At 34.9% G+C, this 17,752-nt stretch overlaps 2 protein-coding genes across 2 annotated transcripts in view; one reads left to right on the top strand and one right to left on the bottom strand.

Moving 5' to 3' along the window:
* Positions 1-8,270: 8,270 nt before the first annotated feature.
* CBG00875 lies at positions 8,271-10,937 on the bottom strand (the record flags this gene model as incomplete). Its single annotated transcript, XM_002629619.2, has 5 exons — positions 8,271-8,505; positions 9,592-9,680; positions 9,735-9,803; positions 10,769-10,826; positions 10,873-10,937. 5 exons carry the CDS (start codon positions 10,935-10,937, stop codon positions 8,271-8,273), a joined length of 516 nt encoding a protein of 171 aa, XP_002629665.2.
* A 5,528-nt stretch (positions 10,938-16,465) lies between these two features.
* Positions 16,466-17,752, top strand: part of CBG25456 — a gene marked incomplete at both ends in the record, with an annotated part of 1,683 nt that continues 396 nt past the window's right edge. The window contains 3 exons of the mRNA XM_045241701.1: positions 16,466-16,615; positions 17,286-17,412; positions 17,466-17,545. Coding sequence (XP_045097978.1) covers positions 16,466-16,615; positions 17,286-17,412; positions 17,466-17,545 — 357 coding nt within the window. The remainder of the gene's footprint in view (positions 16,616-17,285; positions 17,413-17,465; positions 17,546-17,752) is intronic.

Here is a 17,752-nt window from a genome sequence, read left to right as displayed (position 1 = left end):
TTTCATCAGATTTCTTTTTCGAATTTCCGTAGTTTCCGTTTTCCATTTTATATGGCTCGTCTAGGCTCCGCCCACTTCCTCTTTTTTCGAAAAAGACAAGATGGTCAAGACAAGGAAGAGAGATAGAGAGACTTCGACAGAGAATGGACGGAAAAGTGGGCGGAGCTTAAATGTAGTAAAAGGGATATGTGTGTTTGTATTTTGAAAAGGAGAAGAAGAAGAAGAAGAGGAATAAGATATACATCATTTTGGCGGTTTAAAAATAAATTATGACAAGTTTGTGGGGGGCGAGAGGAACACCTCCAGATCTTCATCTGGAGAAAAAAGAGGAAACGGAAAAAAAAGAGAAAGTTCGGTTTTTTCAGGAAATGGATATTCTAGTTTTGTTCGCCGGGATTTGTTTATTTGGTGTTCTGGGAATAGTGATCGGAACGGTTTTTTTTTCAGGAAAAATAAACCAAAACTACAGTAATCCGGACAGAACTTTTTTAAACAAAAAACATTTAAATATTTAGATTTTCGTTTTCCAGAAATTTAGGGGAATTCGGAATTTCAGATTTTGAAATTACAGAAATCAGATTTTCTGGATGTTTAGGATTACCTGAAATTTCAGAAATTCAGGATTTTTTCAGAATTTAGATTTTCAGATTTTCAGGATTCCTGAATTTCTGAATTACTGAATTTCAAAATTTCAGACTTTCAAAATTAACAAATTAAGATTTTTAGACCTTTTCAGAATTTCTCAGAATCTTAGAATCTCAGAATCTCAGAATCTAAGAATCTCAGAATCTCAGAATCTTATAATCTCAGAATCTCAGAATTTCAGAATCTCAGAATTTCAGAATCTCATAATCTCAGAATCTCAGAATTTCAGAATCTCAGAATCTCAGAATCTCAGAATCTCATAATCTCAGAATCTCAGAATCTCAGAAACTCAGAATCTCAGAATCTCAGAATCTGAAAATCTCAGAAACTCAGAATCTCAGAATTGCAGAATTTCAGAATCTCAGAATCTCAGAAACTCAGAATCTCAGAATCTCAGAATCTCAGGATCTCAGAATCTCAGAAACTCAGAATCTCAGAATTTCAGAATCTCAGAATTTCAGAATCTCATAATCTCAGAATCTCAGAATTTCAGAATCTCAGAATCTCAGAATCTCAGAATCTCATAATCTCAGAATCTCAGAATTTCAGAACCTCAGAATCTCAGAATTTCAGAATCTCAGAATTTCAGAATCTCATAATCTCAGAATCTCAGAATTTCAGAATCTCAGAATCTCAGAATCTCAGAATCTCAGAATCTCAGAATCTCAGAAACTCAGAATCTCAGAATCTCAGAATCTGAAAATCTCAGAATCTCAGAAACTCAGAATTGCAGAATCTCAGAATCTCAGAATCTGAAAATCTCAGAAACTCAGAATCTCAGAATTGCAGAATTTCAGAATCTCAGAATCTCAGAAACTCAGAATCTCAGAATCTCAGAATCTCAGGATCTCAGAATCTCAGGATCTCAGAATCTCAGAAACTCAGAATCTCAGAATTTCAGAATCTCAGAATTTCAGAATCTCATAATCTCAGAATCTCAGAATCTCAGAATCTCAGAATCTCAGAATCTCAGAATCTCATAATCTCAGAATCTCAGAATTTCAGAACCTCAGAATCTCAGAATTTCAGAATCTCAGAATTTCAGAATCTCATAATCTCAGAATCTCAGAATTTCAGAATCTCAGAATCTCAGAATCTCAGAATCTCAGAATCTCAGAATCTCAGAAACTCAGAATCTCAGAATCTCAGAATCTGAAAATCTCAGAATCTCAGAAACTCAGAATCTCAGAATTGCAGAATTTCAGAATCTCAGAATCTCAGAAACTCAGAATCTCAGAATCTCAGAATCTGAAAATCTCAGAATCTCAGAAACTCAGAATCTCAGAATTGCAGAATTTCAGAATCTCAGTATCTCAGAATCTCAGAATCTCAGAATTTCAGAATCTCAGAATTGCAGAATCTTAGAATCTCAGCATCTCAGAACTTCAGAATCTCAGAATCTCAGAAAATCAGAATCTCAGAAACTCAGAATCGAATTTTCCTGGTTATTCAGATTTTTTTTCAGAATACAGATTTTCTGGAAATCGGATTTTTGAGTTCCCAAATTTGTTTTCGAATTTTTGGAATTTCTAAATTTCCAATTTCCTGGTTTTCCAACTTTTTCGAAATTCAAAATTTTCTATTTTTGTAATTTTCGAGATTTCGAATTTTTCAGATTTCTGATTTTCGAAAATTCTGAACATTGAGACTTTGGATTGTTCCGAATTGAAGCTTCTCCTGATTTTTCAAATTTCCGAAAAAAACCAATTGTTTCAATTTTTAATGATATCCAATTAAAGGGGGACTCCGACCAAAAATTTTTATTGCATTAAAATGTGTTAAAAGTTATCTGTTCTTCAAATATTATTGCGAAAAAATTCAAAAAAAATCTGAAATCTCCGAAAAACGCCTTGAAAAGGAAGAAAATTTTAAAAAAAGTGCCGCCGGGGGACGAGGATTTTCAGTGAGAAAACTAAGCCACGGCACCTGACAGCCTTTTTTTCAGTCGCCGACAGTGGTTTTTTACGTTTTTTTTACCTGCCGGACATGAAATTGAAAAAAATCCGAAAAATTTGCCACGTAGGAAAGGCACCCGCTGCCGTGGCCTAGGTTTCTCACTGAAAATCCTCGTCCCCCGGCGGCACCTTTTTTTTAAAATTTTCTTCCTTTTCAACGCCGTTTTTTGGGAATTTCGGATTTTTTTTGAATTTTTTCGCAATAATATTCGGAAAATAGATAACTTTTAACACATTGTAATGCAATAAAAATTTTTGGTCGGAGTCCCCCTTTAATGATTATGAAAAAACACAATAGTTTACACTTTTCCATCTTGATTGATGCCTATTTTTTTGTTTGTTTTTTCTTCCATTGTTTTTCGTTTCCTGCAAAATTGACACTCCGAAAAAAGTCAAGAAGAAGAAGAAAAAGAAGACGTCGTGTTCTCTGACGTCTTCTTCGTTTTCTTCTTTTGATATTTCTTCAAAGAAATCGAAATTCGTCAGTTCAACTGACACCTACACACAGAACACATTGATTTGTCATGGTTTAGGTGGGCAGCACCGAGGAGGCGGCAATTTGAAATTTTGCGTGGGAAAAATGGGTTTTGCGGAATGCGGGTCAATTATACTGTACCGGAAATTTGGAAATTTGAAAATGTAGATATTCCCAAAAGAGTGGAAAATAGTCATCTTTAAAGCGTTCAAAAAACGGAACATCTTCAATTTTTTTGGAAAATTCATTTTTTGGGATTTTTGAGTTTTAACTTTATTTTAAAGTTCTTAATTTCAGATTTTAGGAATTTCTGATTTTTTAAGGATATTTAGGATTTTTTCGGATTTTCAGAATTCTCGAAAATTTGGATTTTTTCGAAAATTGCTGAATTTTTAAACATTTTTGGGATTTTCCAGATTTTAATAACGAATTTTGGGAAATTATAATTTTTTTTTGGGGTTCAGAATAAATTCGAAAAATCCGAAAAATCTAGAATTTGAAAATCAGAAATCCTGAAATTTAGAAAATCTTAAAAATCTGAACTTAGAATCTCAGAATTTCAGAATCTCAAAATCTCAGAATCTCAGAATCTTAGAATTTCAGAATTTCAGAATTTCTGAATTTCAGAATTTCTGAATTTCTGAATTTCAGAAATTCAGTAATTCATTTTTTGGGATTTTTGAGTTTTAACTTTATTTTAAAGTTATTAATTTCAGAATCTAGGAATTTCTGATTTTCTTAGGATTTTTTCGGATTTTCAGAATTTTTGAAAATTTGGATTTTTTCGAAAATTGCTGAATTTTTAAACATTTTTGGGATTTTCCAGATTTTAATAACGAATTTTGGGAAATTATAATTTTTTTTTGGGGTTCAGAATATATTCGAAAAAACCGAAAAATCTAGAATTTGAAAAGCAGAAATCCTGAAATTTAGAAAATCTTAAAAATCTGAACTTGACAAATTTATAAATTCACGAATAAGAAAATCATTCCAAAATCCAGACTTCAAAAAATTTCAAAAAATGAAAAAGTTTCTAAAAAATTGAGAATTGAAAATCTGGAATTCCAGAAAAACCAAAATATCGAAAACTAATAGATTAATTTTTGGAATTTAGATTTTTTTAATGATTGAAAGTTAAAAAGAAAATTATAATTGAGCTCATTTTGAAGCTCTGGGTCTTGAAAATTCGAAAGTTTTCCCTATATTTGGAGTTCCCAAACAGAATTTCAGAATTTCTGAATTTCTGAATTTCTGAATTTGATGGTCATGTAGCTCATTTGATAATTCGAAACTTTGTTTTTCTCGTTTCATTGTGTCGCCAGTGTTCTTCACTCGATATAATCATCTATGTCAAACTAGAAGACTTGTCCACAACCAACCCACCAGGAAGAGAAAAAAGAGACAAAGAAGGAAAAAAAACATAATTAGTTCGATAATATGATACTGACAGGTTGTAAAGAACACTAAAATTAATTACGGAGAGAGAGACATCGGAAGACGGGAAAAACGGAAAAAAAGAAGAAGAACAACACCGGAACTCAAGGTAATGGAACAAAAAATACAGGTCAATATTTGAGGGGGTTTAGAAATTGGGACCAAAAACGAACCGAAAAAACACAAAAAACATGAATGAAAACGGACGAAAATAGGGCAAAAACTTTTCTTACGTTAAGAGCTTCAAAATGAGTATAAACACGACTATGTTCTTTCAAAGTTGAAATTTGACATTAAAGGCGCATAGCCGGGTCCCAAAATTGAAATTCCAGGAAAGTGGGCCTTGATTATACTCATTTCACAGCTCTCAATGCGATGAATTTGAAAATCTATTAGGTTGGCGGGAAAGTCTTTGTCACTCTGTTTGTTTAATCACTGTTCTCGTATATGGAGGCTGTGTATGATATCGACTCTAGTGAATAACAAGGTGATAAGAACCTTCCATATAAACAAGTCCCCATTTCCTTCCCTGCTCCTCATCTGTAATTGAAACGATATGTTTGTTCCCACTGCTATTCACATCAGACATGTTTTGATTTACCTCTTCCTATCTCACACCACGATGAAGGATTCGGAAACTTTCTTGAAGAATGTGTACAACACACATGCCCCTCACTACAATACTATTCGCAATTGGTTCCATCGTTTCGAAAAAGATGACTTCTCGCTCGATGAAAAGGATCGCTCTGGGAGACCCCGTGAGTTGGATTTGGACAAGCTGAAGCACGCATTGCAATCGGATCCATTTCAATCTAGCCGTGAACTAGCTGTCACATTCGGAGTTCACCATAGCACAGTCCTTGAAGGTTTGAAGTCTCTTGGAATGAGAAAACTTTTTGGTCGATTCATACCTCATCACCTGACTCAAGCCAACCTTGACCGCCGAGTCGACGATTCGATTACTCTTCTCACTCTCCACGCGGGCGATCGATGGCTGGACCGGCTAATAACCGGAGATGAGAAGTGGGTCTTCTACGATAATCACCACAGGAAATCCCAGTGGGTTGGAGAAGGAGAGAGCCCACAGGATGTCCCCAAACCCGACCTTCATCCGAAAAAAGTTATGCTCTCTGTGTGGTGGGGAGTGGACGGCCCCATCTACTGGGAACTTCTGCCCGAGGGCAAAACAATAACTGGAGACCTCTACACTACTCAACTACGAAACCTCAAGAAAGCAGTCGACCGTTCGGCCCTGAAAGACAAGAAAGTGTACTATCAACATGATAACGCTCGCCCACATGTTTCGAAACAAGTGAAGCAGGAGCTGATGGGATATGGATGGAATGTTCTCCCTCACCCCCCGTATTCTCCTGATCTTGCTCCTTCCGACTATTGGTTATTTGGCGATATGACACGTGCCTTCGAAGGAAGAAGCTTCAATTCCCGTGGAGCGGTCGAAGCGGCACTCAAACAATACTTTGCCTCACGCCCGGCTGGATTCTACCGCAATGGAATCCATAAATTGAGGGAACGTTGGAGACATGTTGTTGATAATGATGGACAATATAATTAATTATTCGGTTATTTTTTCTTTGAGAAATAAACTATTGAAAAAGTGACAAAGACTTTCCCGCCAACCTAATAAATACCACATCAGTCTAGCTCAAGAGGCGGCCGAACGGACTACAAACGGATTACAAACGGGCTAAAACCGGCTCAAAAACTAAAAGACCCTCAACTTTCTTTAAGATCGATATTTTTTGACGAAATTAACTGGATATAATATGAAATTTTAAGAGCTTCAAAATGAATATAAACACGACTATGTTCCTTTAAAGTTGAAATTTGACTTTAAAGGCGCATAACGAGTCCGAAACTTGAAAGTCAAGGAAAGTAGGTCATGATTATACTCATTTTAAATCTCTTGATGTGGAAATTTTGGAAATCTTAATATGAGAGCAAGATATGCTAGCTGTCGGTCGAACGGACCATAGACGGACCAAGAACGGACCAAGAACGGGCCAAAAATAGGAAAACCCATAACTTCTTTCAGAATGACTATTTTTATAACATTTTCAAATCCCCGCGTTAAGAGCTTCAAAATGAGTATAAACAAGACTATGTTCCTTTGAAATTGAAAAGTGACATTAAAGGCGCACGAGGGGTCCCAAATTTGAAAATCAAGAAAAGTAGGTCATGATTATACTCATTTTGAAGCTCTCAACGCTTGGAGTTCAAATATTTAAGTATGAAAAAAGTCAAGCTCAGCTGCCGGCCGAACGGACTACAAACGGACCACAAACGGGTCAAAAACGGAGAAATTCGTGACTGCTTACAGAATCAATATTTTTAGACTAAATGAAATGGATATGATAGAAAAACTCAAGAATTATTTGTCATTATTTGGGATACTGTATCTTGTCAATGAACAAAAGTTACATGTATTTCTGTGCCCCTTCCAGATATACCGCCACCCATTTCCCTTCGCTTTCAGCGCAAGCTCAATTATCTGGGTTCCTATGAGAGATATCAAAATTTTGAAAACTGTTAAAATGTTTGTCATAATATCTTCAACATTTTATCAATAGACATATTTTTGGTATCTTTTACCGTAATCGGGATAATTGAGCTCAAGTAAAGGGGATACAGATTTTTCAAAATTTCCGGATATCTAACATTTTGACACTTTATTGAACCAAAGAAAAAAATTTCAGAAAAATTGGAAAAGTGAATTTTGTAAATTTCAAAAAAAAATCTTCTTTTTTTTTGAATTATTCAAAAACAATGAGATTCAGATTAAAAGAATGAAAGTAAACATTTTGATACCGAGTTGTTTTTGTAAAGTTTTCAAAATTTTCAGAAAAAGTGGGCGGGGCTTGAAAAGGAGGGAAAAAAAGCTACGGTAGGGGAAGGAGATGAACACGTGGAATGGAGAGAAACAGAGAGAAAGAAGGAGACGCAAAGTACAGTATGCACAAAAAAAATGGTAGAATTGAGTGGGCGGGGTGAGACAGCTCTATTTGCAAAATGTACAGCAAAAGAAGTGGGCGGGGGCCAATGAACTGATAACTTCAACCAACGAAAAGTGTGGGAAATCTTGGGTAGAAGTGAGAGTATGTGGTCCGAAAAGCTCAAAATTCGCACCCCGCGCTTTTTTGTTCGGCGGAGCGCGTTTGCGCGGCGCCGAAATTTGCTTTTTGCGAAAATTTTGAAGTTTCTGCAGTTTTTCATCGATTTTCGCCTTTTTTTCGGAATTTTTTGTGATTTTAGTTAATTTTTTAGATACAAGAACACATTTTTAGTCTAGAACCGGCCATTTTTTTTTACGAAAATCGATAAAAAATTTTCGAAAAAAAAATTTTTTTTTTGCGAATTTTTTTTCGATTTTTAAAGGAATTTCAGACTGTTTCTAGGCTTGAAATGTATGTTTCAACTTTTGAATAAATCAAAATTGCGAAAAATTCCGAAAAATTGCTGAAACTTCAAAATTTGCAAAAAAAAATTTTTTTCAGAAATCGATTTTTTCCGAAATTTCTGACTATTTTTAACTCAAAATGTATGTTTTACCTTTGAAAAAAAATTAAAAAGCAGGAAACTCCGGAAAAAAACGATAAAATTCGCGAAAATTCGATTTTTAAATTTCAGCGCCGCGCAAACGCGCTCCGCCGAACTAAAAGCGCACGGTGGGGATTTTGAACTGTATTTTCAAGAAACAAAAAAGATTTTTCTCAAAATTCGAAAAACAAAATTGCGGACTATTTTTAATGCTTGGCGCCAGAGGATGTAGATGGTGAGGAGGAAGTGATTTGATGAAGTGATTGCATATTATGGGCGGTCAGTGACGAGAGGATCGTCGAATCGACGGGCTCCAGACACGACGGACACGTGAACGACTTCAGAAGCCACTCGTCGACGCATTCTTGATGAAATGAGTGCATACATGGAAGGAAACGAATACGCTCGCCGGGCTCGAAGTCAATCATGCAGATTGCGCATCTGGAAGAAGTTATAGACTTTTGGAAACTTTATTTTTTCCAAAATTCCTGATTTTGAAAACTCTGAACCACTCTGAAAATCATAAAATTTCGAAAATTCGATATTTTTGAAATTTGGATTTTCTCAAGAATTTGGAATTTTCTGGAGTTTCGAAAATCTGTTTTTTTATTTTAGGATTTTAGGATTTTTTTTTTCGAAATCAAATCTGAAAATTCCTAATTTGAGAATCTTGAAAATTCAAAAAATGCGATTTCTGATATTTCGAATTTCGAAATATGGGATTTCTCTCGGAATTTCAAAGTTTCCAAAAATTTTGGATTTTTTGAAACTTTCTTCAGTATCAATATTTTCTGACAAAATGAAATGGATGTGACAGAAAAACTCAAGAGCTTCAAAATGAATATAAACACGACTATGTTCCTTTAAAGTTGAAATTTGACTTTAAAGGCGCATAACGAGTCCGAAACTTGAAAGTCAAGGAAAGTAGGTCATGATTATACTCATTTTAAATCTCTTGATGTGGAAATTTTGGAAATTTTAATATGAGAGCAAGATATGCTAGCTGTCGGTCGAACGGACCATAGACGGACCAAGAACGGACCAAGAACGGGCCAAAAATAGGAAAACCCATAACTTCTTTCAGAATGACTATTTTTATAACATTTTAAAATCCCCGCGTTAAGAGCTTCAAAATGAGTATAAACAAGACTATGTTCCTTTGAAATTGAAAATTGACATTAAAGGCGCATGAGGGGCCCCAAATTTGAAAGTCAAGGAAAGTAGGCCATGATTATACTCATTTTGAAGCTCTCAACGCTCGGAGTTCAAATATTTAAATCTGAAAAAAGTCAACCTTAGCTGCCGGCCGAACGGACTAAAAACGGACCAAAAACAGACCACAAAACATGTCAAAAACGGAGGAACCTATAACTTTTTTTAGAATCAATATGTTTGAACCAAATAAAATAGATATGATAGAAAAATTTAAGAGCTAAAATTCAAGAGCAGTTTTGGATTTTTTGAATTTCGAAATTTTTGTATTTTTCGAACTTTTGATTTTCTCGTTTATTGGAATTTCAAACTCACTCAGTACTTGCCATGTCCCCTCTAAACACATCAGCCGGAATCTGATCCAACAGTCCGCGGATTCGATTTTTCTTCGCCTCGTCAATTTCCTGAAAAATTTCCAAAATGGCCGAACTCTTTTTCTAGGCTACCACTCCACTCACCTTTCCTCGCTCCTCGGCTTGCCGCTGTCTAATTACATTGTGTTGATAGAGTTGATTCACGTACGAACTCTGGAAATTATTTTTTTCAGTTTTCAAGTTAATTGGTTTGCACTAATTACTCCTGATTGTCATATTTGAATTGCCAACGTTAAGAGCTTCAAAATGAGTATAAACACGACTATGTTCCTTTAAAATCAAAATTTGACTTTAAAGGCGCATGAGGGGTCCAAAATTTGAACATCAAGGAAAGTAGTTCATGATTATACTCATTTTGAAGCTCTCAAAACGAGGATTTCAAAAATTATAATATAAAATGATTCTAGCTCGATTGCAGGCCGAACAGACTAAAAACGGACCAAAAACGACCCAAAAACGGGTCAAAAACAGGAGGACCCATAACTTCCTTCAGAATTTTAATTTTTCCATGAAATAAAATGGATATGATAGGAAAATTTGGGAGCTACAAAATGGTTTTAATTACCTATCATCACCATAAAAACGGGCTCTAGCATATCCTAAATACCTGCAAATAGACGAAAAACGGATCAAAAACAGTTCAAAGGCGGGAGGGATCATAACTTTTTTTCAGAATCAATATTTTTAACCAAAATAAATTGAATATGATAGAAAAACTCAATGGCTAAAAAAATTTGAAATACGGTATCTTGTCTATGAACAAAGTTACAGTTTTTTTTCTCGGCCCATCAGTTAATGCCTTTTTTGAAGGTTTCTATTATAGCTTGTAACTTCGTTCATTGACACAATACAGTAACTCAAGTTATATTGTTTTGTATCTCATAATCTGTTCTATTGTATCCATTTTACTTGATTTGCAGATATTGATTCTGTGAAGTGTTATGGGTCTTTTGGTTTTTAACCCGTTTTTGGTCCGTTTCTGGTTCGTTTTCAATTATTTAAAAAAAGGAGGGTATATAACTGTGGACTAGTGATATGACTCAAACCGGGCTTATTTTTGAGTATGTTAATGAGTTCTAATTAACCCTTATAATTACCCTTTAAAAAACAAAACTCACACTTGTCTGCATCATAGCCGGGTTGGTGAAGCTCATCGCGTTTTCTGACGATCGGCTTCTGGAAAAAAGAAATGAATTTGGGTAATTAGGACTGAGTTAATTACCTCCTCATCGGTGTCTCATCGTGTTGTCGCGAGAAACCGAACAATGACGGCAAGCAGTTTCCCATTTCTTTCGTTTTGTGATGATCAACTCTGAAAAGCATTGATTACTTGAATACAGTTAATTAAGGGTAATTAAGTGATTGAATTATACGAAAATTGAAAAGGAAAAAAGAACGAAAAAAGGGGAAAATCAGAGTTTTAAAATGTTCGAATTTCAAAATTTTTGAATTTTTGAATTTCGGATTTTTTTTTTGAATTTCGGAATTTTTGAATTTCGGATTTAGTTTCTTTAGAATTCCATAATTTCAGAATATCATAATCTCAGAATTTCAAAATCTCAGAATTTCACAATCTCAGAATCTCAGAATCTCAGAATTTCAGAATTTCAAAATCTCAGAATTTCAGAATTTCAGAATCTCAGAATCTCAGAATTTCAGAATTTCAGAATTTCAAAATCTCAGAATTCAGAATCTCAGAATCTCAGAATTCCAGAATTTCAGAATTTTAGAATCTCAGAATTTCAGAAATTCCGAATTTCAGAATTTCAGAATTTCAGAATTTCAGAATCTCAAAATCTCAGAATTTCAGAATTTCAAAATCTCAGAATTTCAGAATTTCAGAATCTCAGAATCTCAGAATTTCAGAATCTCAGAATCTCAGAATCTTAGAATCTCAGAATCTTAGAATCTCAGAATCTCAGAATTTCAGAATTTCAAAATCTCAGAATTTCAGAATCTCAGAATTTCAGAATCTCACAAAATTTCAGAATTTCAGAATCTCAAAATCTCAGAATCTCAGAATCGCAGAATTTCAGAATCTCAGAATTTCAAAATCTCAGAATCTCAGAATCTCAGAGTCTCAGAATCTCAGAATTCCAGAATTTCAGAATTTTAGAATCTCAGAATTTCAGAAATTCCGAATTTCAGAATTTCAGAATTTCAGAATCTCAGAATCTCAGAATTTCAGAATTTCGAAATCTCAGAATTTCAGAATTTCAGAATCTCAGAATCTCAGAATCTCAGAATCTTAGAATCTCAGAATCTCAGAATCTTAGAATCTCAGAATCTTAGAATCTCAGAATTTCAGAATCTCAGAATTTCAGAATCTCACAAAATTTCAGAATTTCAGAATCTCAAAATCTCAGAATCTCAGAATCGCAGAATTTCAGAATCTCAGAATTTCGGAAATTCAGAATCTCAGAATCTTAGAATCTCAGAATTTCAGAATCTCAGAATCTCAGAATTTCAGAATCTCAAAATCTCAGAATTTCAGAATCTCAGAATTTCACAATCTCAGAATCTCAGAATCTCAGAATTTCAGAATTTCAAAATCTCAGAATTTCAGAATTTCAGAATCTCAGAATCTCAGAATTTCAGAATTTCAGAATTTCAGAATTTCAAAATCTCAGAATCTCAGAATCTCAGAATCTCAGAATTTCAGAATTTCAGAATTTCAGAATTTCAGAATTTCAGAATTTTAGATTTTGATTGTTCTCAAAATCTATAAATTTAGGTTCCAGATTGCTGGAAAGCTGAATTCAAGAATCAAGGATTTTTGAAAAAAAAACAATAAACAGAAATATTCTCCCCATACGGAAGCACAGTACTCTCTCTCTCTCTCTCAAAACAAATATTTGAACACAAAAAATAGGAAAATGGGCAGATGGTGATGCGGGCAAAACCGGTAGTACACATTCATAAATTGTGTACATACGGTTTTGAGAAGAAAAAAATGAGAGACAGAAGACAAATTGTTTTGGCGGGAAACAAGGAATTTTCAAAAAAAAAATTTTTTTGGCCTGAAAATTGATGTTTTCAACATTAAAAGTCAATTTTCATTATCATTTTAAATTGAAACCTCATTTTTTGATTTTTTTTTCTAGAAAAAAATTTTTTGAAGGTCAAAAAAGAGTAATTAAATAAATAATTAGACACTAATTCGATATGACACCACAATGATTGATAATAGATAAAAGTTGGTGATAAGGGGAGGAGGAAGTTCGCTCTATTGATAACTGATTTTTTTGGGAAATTGAAAAATCAGAAAAAAAATTCCAAAAACAAATTACAGAACTTTTAAAAAATTCGAAAATTCGAAAATCAAGTAAATTCAAAAAAATCCAACAAGTTCAGAATTTTTAAAGTTCCAGGAATATTCAGAAAATCGGGAATTCCGAAATTTGGAACTTCTCCAAAAATTTCAAATTCTTGAAAAATGAGAAAATCTGAACACCAAAAAAACTCGGGAATTCTGAAACTTCAAATTCTAGAAAAATCTGAAAAAATTTTTAAAAAATCCAGAAATTCCTAAGTTTACGAATTTTGGAAAAATTGGAATTTCCAAGAAAAACCAAAAAAAAAGATAGTTTCAAAAAAGTTTAATTGATTCATCTAATTGTGAAATTCTGAAATTCAGAAATTTTGAGATTCTGAATTTCTGAGATTCTGAAATTCTGAGATTCTGAATTTCTGAATTTCTGAGATTTTAAGGTTCTAAGATTCTGAAATTCTGAAATTCCAAAATTCTGAAATTCTGAGATTCTGAGTTTCTGAGATTCTGAAATTCTGAAATTTTGTGAGATTCTGAAATTCTGAAATTCTGAATTTCTGAAATTCTGAAATTCTAAATTTTTGAATTTCTGAAATTCTGAAATTCTAAGATTCTGAGATTCTGAATTTCTGAGATTCTGAAATTCTGAAATTCCGAAATTCTGAATTTCTGAGATTCTGAAATTCCGAAATTCTGAGATTTTAAGATTCTGAAATTCTGGAAAAAACTGTAAACTAAGGAGTAAACTTTAAATTTTAAAATGCTCAAAACATTTTCAAAAATGCCAAATCAAACTTTCAAACTAAATTTTTTTTTCAAAAACCGCTAATTATTTCCAAAAAAATTGTTATTTCAAAAAAAATTGGAATCCTATAATTACCCAAAAAACAACCTGTTATTTAATATGATTCTAAAAATCTGAATTTCTGAAATTTCGGAATCTAAATTTCATCTATTTTCAAATTTTCTACTGTAATTTTCAGGACCCAAAAATCGATCAAAAACCTTTAAAAACCCATAGAAACCCTATAATTACTCGGATACTATGTTATGGACGTGACTTGGCAATGTTTTTACCGGGAAAATCGATCAATCGATAATTGCAATTAGTCAAAAAAGGCCTGAAACCAAAAAATTACAGCACTCTCCAAAAATGTCAAATGAGACACTCTCTGTGAGTAGTGATCGATTGTGTGCGTGTGCGTCACTTTTCTTTTCCCCCTCTCACTCTCTCGCTTCTCGTCTGCGTCATCTCCCGAGAGAACACTCTCTACGCCTTGCCCGTCAGCTGGGACGACGAGAGTGCACACCCGAAGAGACGCAGACGACGAGAGACACACACACACAGAGAGTGGGGAAAACGTCAGATGACTTTTCGGGGGAGAACAAGAACAGAACCTCGTTGCTGTGTGATTTTTGGGCATTCAGGAGGAGGAACCTTGTGCGATGGAGCGCATTTGCTGAGGATGATGGAAAAATAGAACAAAATGAAATAGATGATCCTAAAAGGCTGGAAAACTGAATGGAAACAGGATTTCTGAAAATCTAAGATTCCGAAAAAATCTGAAAATTCAAATAATCTGAAAATCCTTTAAAATTCTAAGAAATTAGAGAATTTAGAGAATCAAAAAAAAATCAAACTGGACAAAAGTGTTAATAATATTTTCAGAATTAGGAATTTTTGATATTTACAAAACATTTTTAAAAAGTATCATTATTTGACAAAACTAAAATTTCCAAACATGTCTGTGAAAAAATGAACCTTCTAGCTCGTCTGGAAGCCGAGATACAGCCATTTGAAGTTCTGGAGAGACGCAGACGACGAAACACGCTGCGTCTCTAACTCTAACTGCCTGCGTCTCTTCAAATCTTTGAATGACTGTACTTCGGCTCCTAGGAGAGCTAGAAAGTTGGTTTTGGAACCAAAATGATCCCTATAAAACCAGAGAAAAATGTGACTTATTGTGAAAATTCGAAAATCTTAAAAATCTAAAAATCCAAAGAATTGAGGAATCCAGGAATCCAAAATTGGACCAAAATCAAAATATTTTTCCATTATTTGACAAAACTGAAAATTCCAAACATGCTTGTGAAGAAATGAACCTTCTAGCTCGTCTGGAAGCCGAGATATAGCCATTTGAAGTTTTGGAGAGACGCAGACGACGAGACACGCTGCGTGTCTAACTCTAACTGTCTACATCTCTTCGAAACTTCAAATGACTGTATCTTGGCTCTCAGGAGAGCTAGAAACATGGTTTTTGGACCAAAAGAAATCCGTAAAAATCCTAAAAACCCTAAAAACTCTGAAAATGTGACCAGAAGTTCAGTGGTTCGGAAATTCAAAAATCTAAACATCCAGGAATCCAGGACTCTAAAAAACTAAGGAATTCAAAAATCCAGAAAAATACGAAAACCTTAAGAATTCTAAAAATCTCTAAAATCTCAAAATCCTGAAAATCCGAAGAATCCACGAATCTAGCGTTCCAGGAATCCTAAAATCCTAAAAACCCTCAAAATCTGAAAATCCTAAAAATCTGAAAATCCAGGAAACCAGGAATCTTTGAAATACTAAAAAAAATTTATTTCAGAGAAGAAACATTTTTCAGACTTCATCACATTTTCAGAATTGGCAATACTTTCCAAAATTTGGCATTTTTTGGGATCTATTTTTTTTCTGAAAAATTAAAATTTTTAATTTTTATGTTGCGGCCCCTTCTCTCCAATTTTTTTCGATTTTTTTCGAAATTTCTCTTTTTTTGGGGACCCTTGCCTGACAACCAGCATCCACCCCTCTTCATCCTCTTTCTTGTTCAATTTTCCATAAACGTCATAGAAATCTAAAACTCACTTACCTCCACAATCCCTAATTATCAGCTTCTTGCTCATTAGACGTTCCCGATGGGGGAGGGAGAGAGCTCCAGCCATTCTATGAGCAATTTGACTTGGCTCGCAGCCTCGCCAGAGTGTGCGCCTTTAAATTTCAGTTTGAGCTTTCACCCAACATCGTGAAAGCTAGTATGCGCTTTTAAACCTCGTCTTACTCATGCGCCTTTAAATCGAATGCATAGAGTTTTACAATCTCTAGGACTCATGCGCCTTTAAATCTAGAATCGGTACCTCTATGCGCTTTTAAAGCTACTGTCATAGTTGACTGAACTAGCGTCTAATTATATCCAGCCAGTGAACACTTGAATGAGAGCAATGTGCATTTAAACGCTTCTCCTTGCCTTCAGCGGGGCTTTACGCCTTTAATGCTGGATTTCTAAGCATCTGATGCTCTGATCATTTGAACTTAGTTCCAGAGCTTGCGCCTTTAAATTTGGCTGATTCACTCTTCCTCTTTTTCTCTTCTGGCTCCTTCCCAGTCGCTCAGCGACGGGTGCCTGGCACCAACTCCGCTCGCGTCTCTCTTTTGCTTTCCCTATAATTAGGAGGCGACTTTGCTATAAAGCCACGCCCACTTTTTGCTTATTCCCCTTCTTTTTCTCCTTTATCATTTTCCCATCTTTCCCGTTTTCCAATCCTGCCAATTTCCAGAACCGCCATGACCAGAACCACCTACGAAGACCCATGGGTCCCGAAGACGACGTCATCGGTCTTTTGCTGTGTAAAGGTTTCAGACGGATCGTTGGAGCCAGCATATGATCCAAAACCTGAGGATGATTCGGTGTTCACTGTCGATCTCGACAAGATGGTTGAGAATCAAGAGGAACGTCTTCACCGCAGCAGAGAATGATGCTTCAGAAGATGCACTCGGAGATGTGCATTCAGAGAGATAAGGTGAGGTGTCTAAATATGAATGTAATTTAGAAAATTTGAAGAAAGTTACAAGAGGTACAAGAATTGGCATGCAATTCGAGAGATAATTCGAAGGTCCGGCTTGGAAGAGCTGTAGCTCACTTCAAATCTAATATTTTGAAAATCGGTTTACACTAAATTGTAGCTTTTGAAAAGTTCTGCAATTATAAAATCAGAAAATTGAAAAATATTTAGTTTAAAGAAAGTTACAAAGGTTACCAATAAACAAGCAATTAGAGTGGTAGTTACAAGCGCCGGCTTGTAAGCCCTGTAGATCAAACAAAGCGAAATTCGTTAATGATGATTTTTACATAGATGTGCAGCTCTACTTAAGCTCTTTTATTTGCAATGTTGAAATGTTAAATATTCTGAGTTTGAAGGAAGTTACAAGGGTTAGCAAGCAACATGCATTAAAGTGAAAATTGCAAGCCTGGCTTATAAGCGCTGCAGCTCCCCTTGAAATTAATGTTTTCAACATAACTTTATGTCGTTTTGTAGCTCTTTTCAAGCACTACAACTTGCAATTTTGAAAAGCCCAAAAATCGTAACTCTCCACAAAATTGCAGGACATCAAATCAATGGTCTCTACATCTGTTCCCTCGTGCTACTTCACTTGCACCAATGAGGCGTGTTTGGAGATGAAGAGACTTCTCAAGCATCAGAAGAAGTGCAGAAAGGGGGATAAGTGTCTAGGTAAAAATGGGGCATAACACCTGGAATTGGAAAAAGAATCTGAATTTTTCCAGTCCAGGACTGCACTGTTCTCCGCGCCAAGGCTAAACACTTCCAGAAGTGTGTTACCCTGAACTGTCAAGGTTGTGGACCGGTTCGTAAGGGATGGACTGAGTTTGAGGGTTTGTTTTCGCATAGTGGCCTAACTTTCGCAAGTTGGGTTTTCTAGGCCACTATCTTTTTTCAACTAGAATTGTTATGATATTCACTTGGTAAGTTTTCTAAATCATTTTAAGGTGGTGGCCTAACTTTTGCAAGTTGGGGTTTCTAGGCCACCACATTTTTGGGCTAGAAATGGCCT

This window comes from Caenorhabditis briggsae (genome assembly GCF_000004555.2).
Source record: "Caenorhabditis briggsae complete genome, chrII, whole genome shotgun sequence".
Classification (NCBI taxonomy): Eukaryota; Metazoa; Nematoda; class Chromadorea; order Rhabditida; family Rhabditidae; genus Caenorhabditis; species Caenorhabditis briggsae.
The sequence above is the reverse complement of the archived record's forward strand: the minus strand, read 5'-3'. Positions and strand labels throughout refer to the sequence as shown.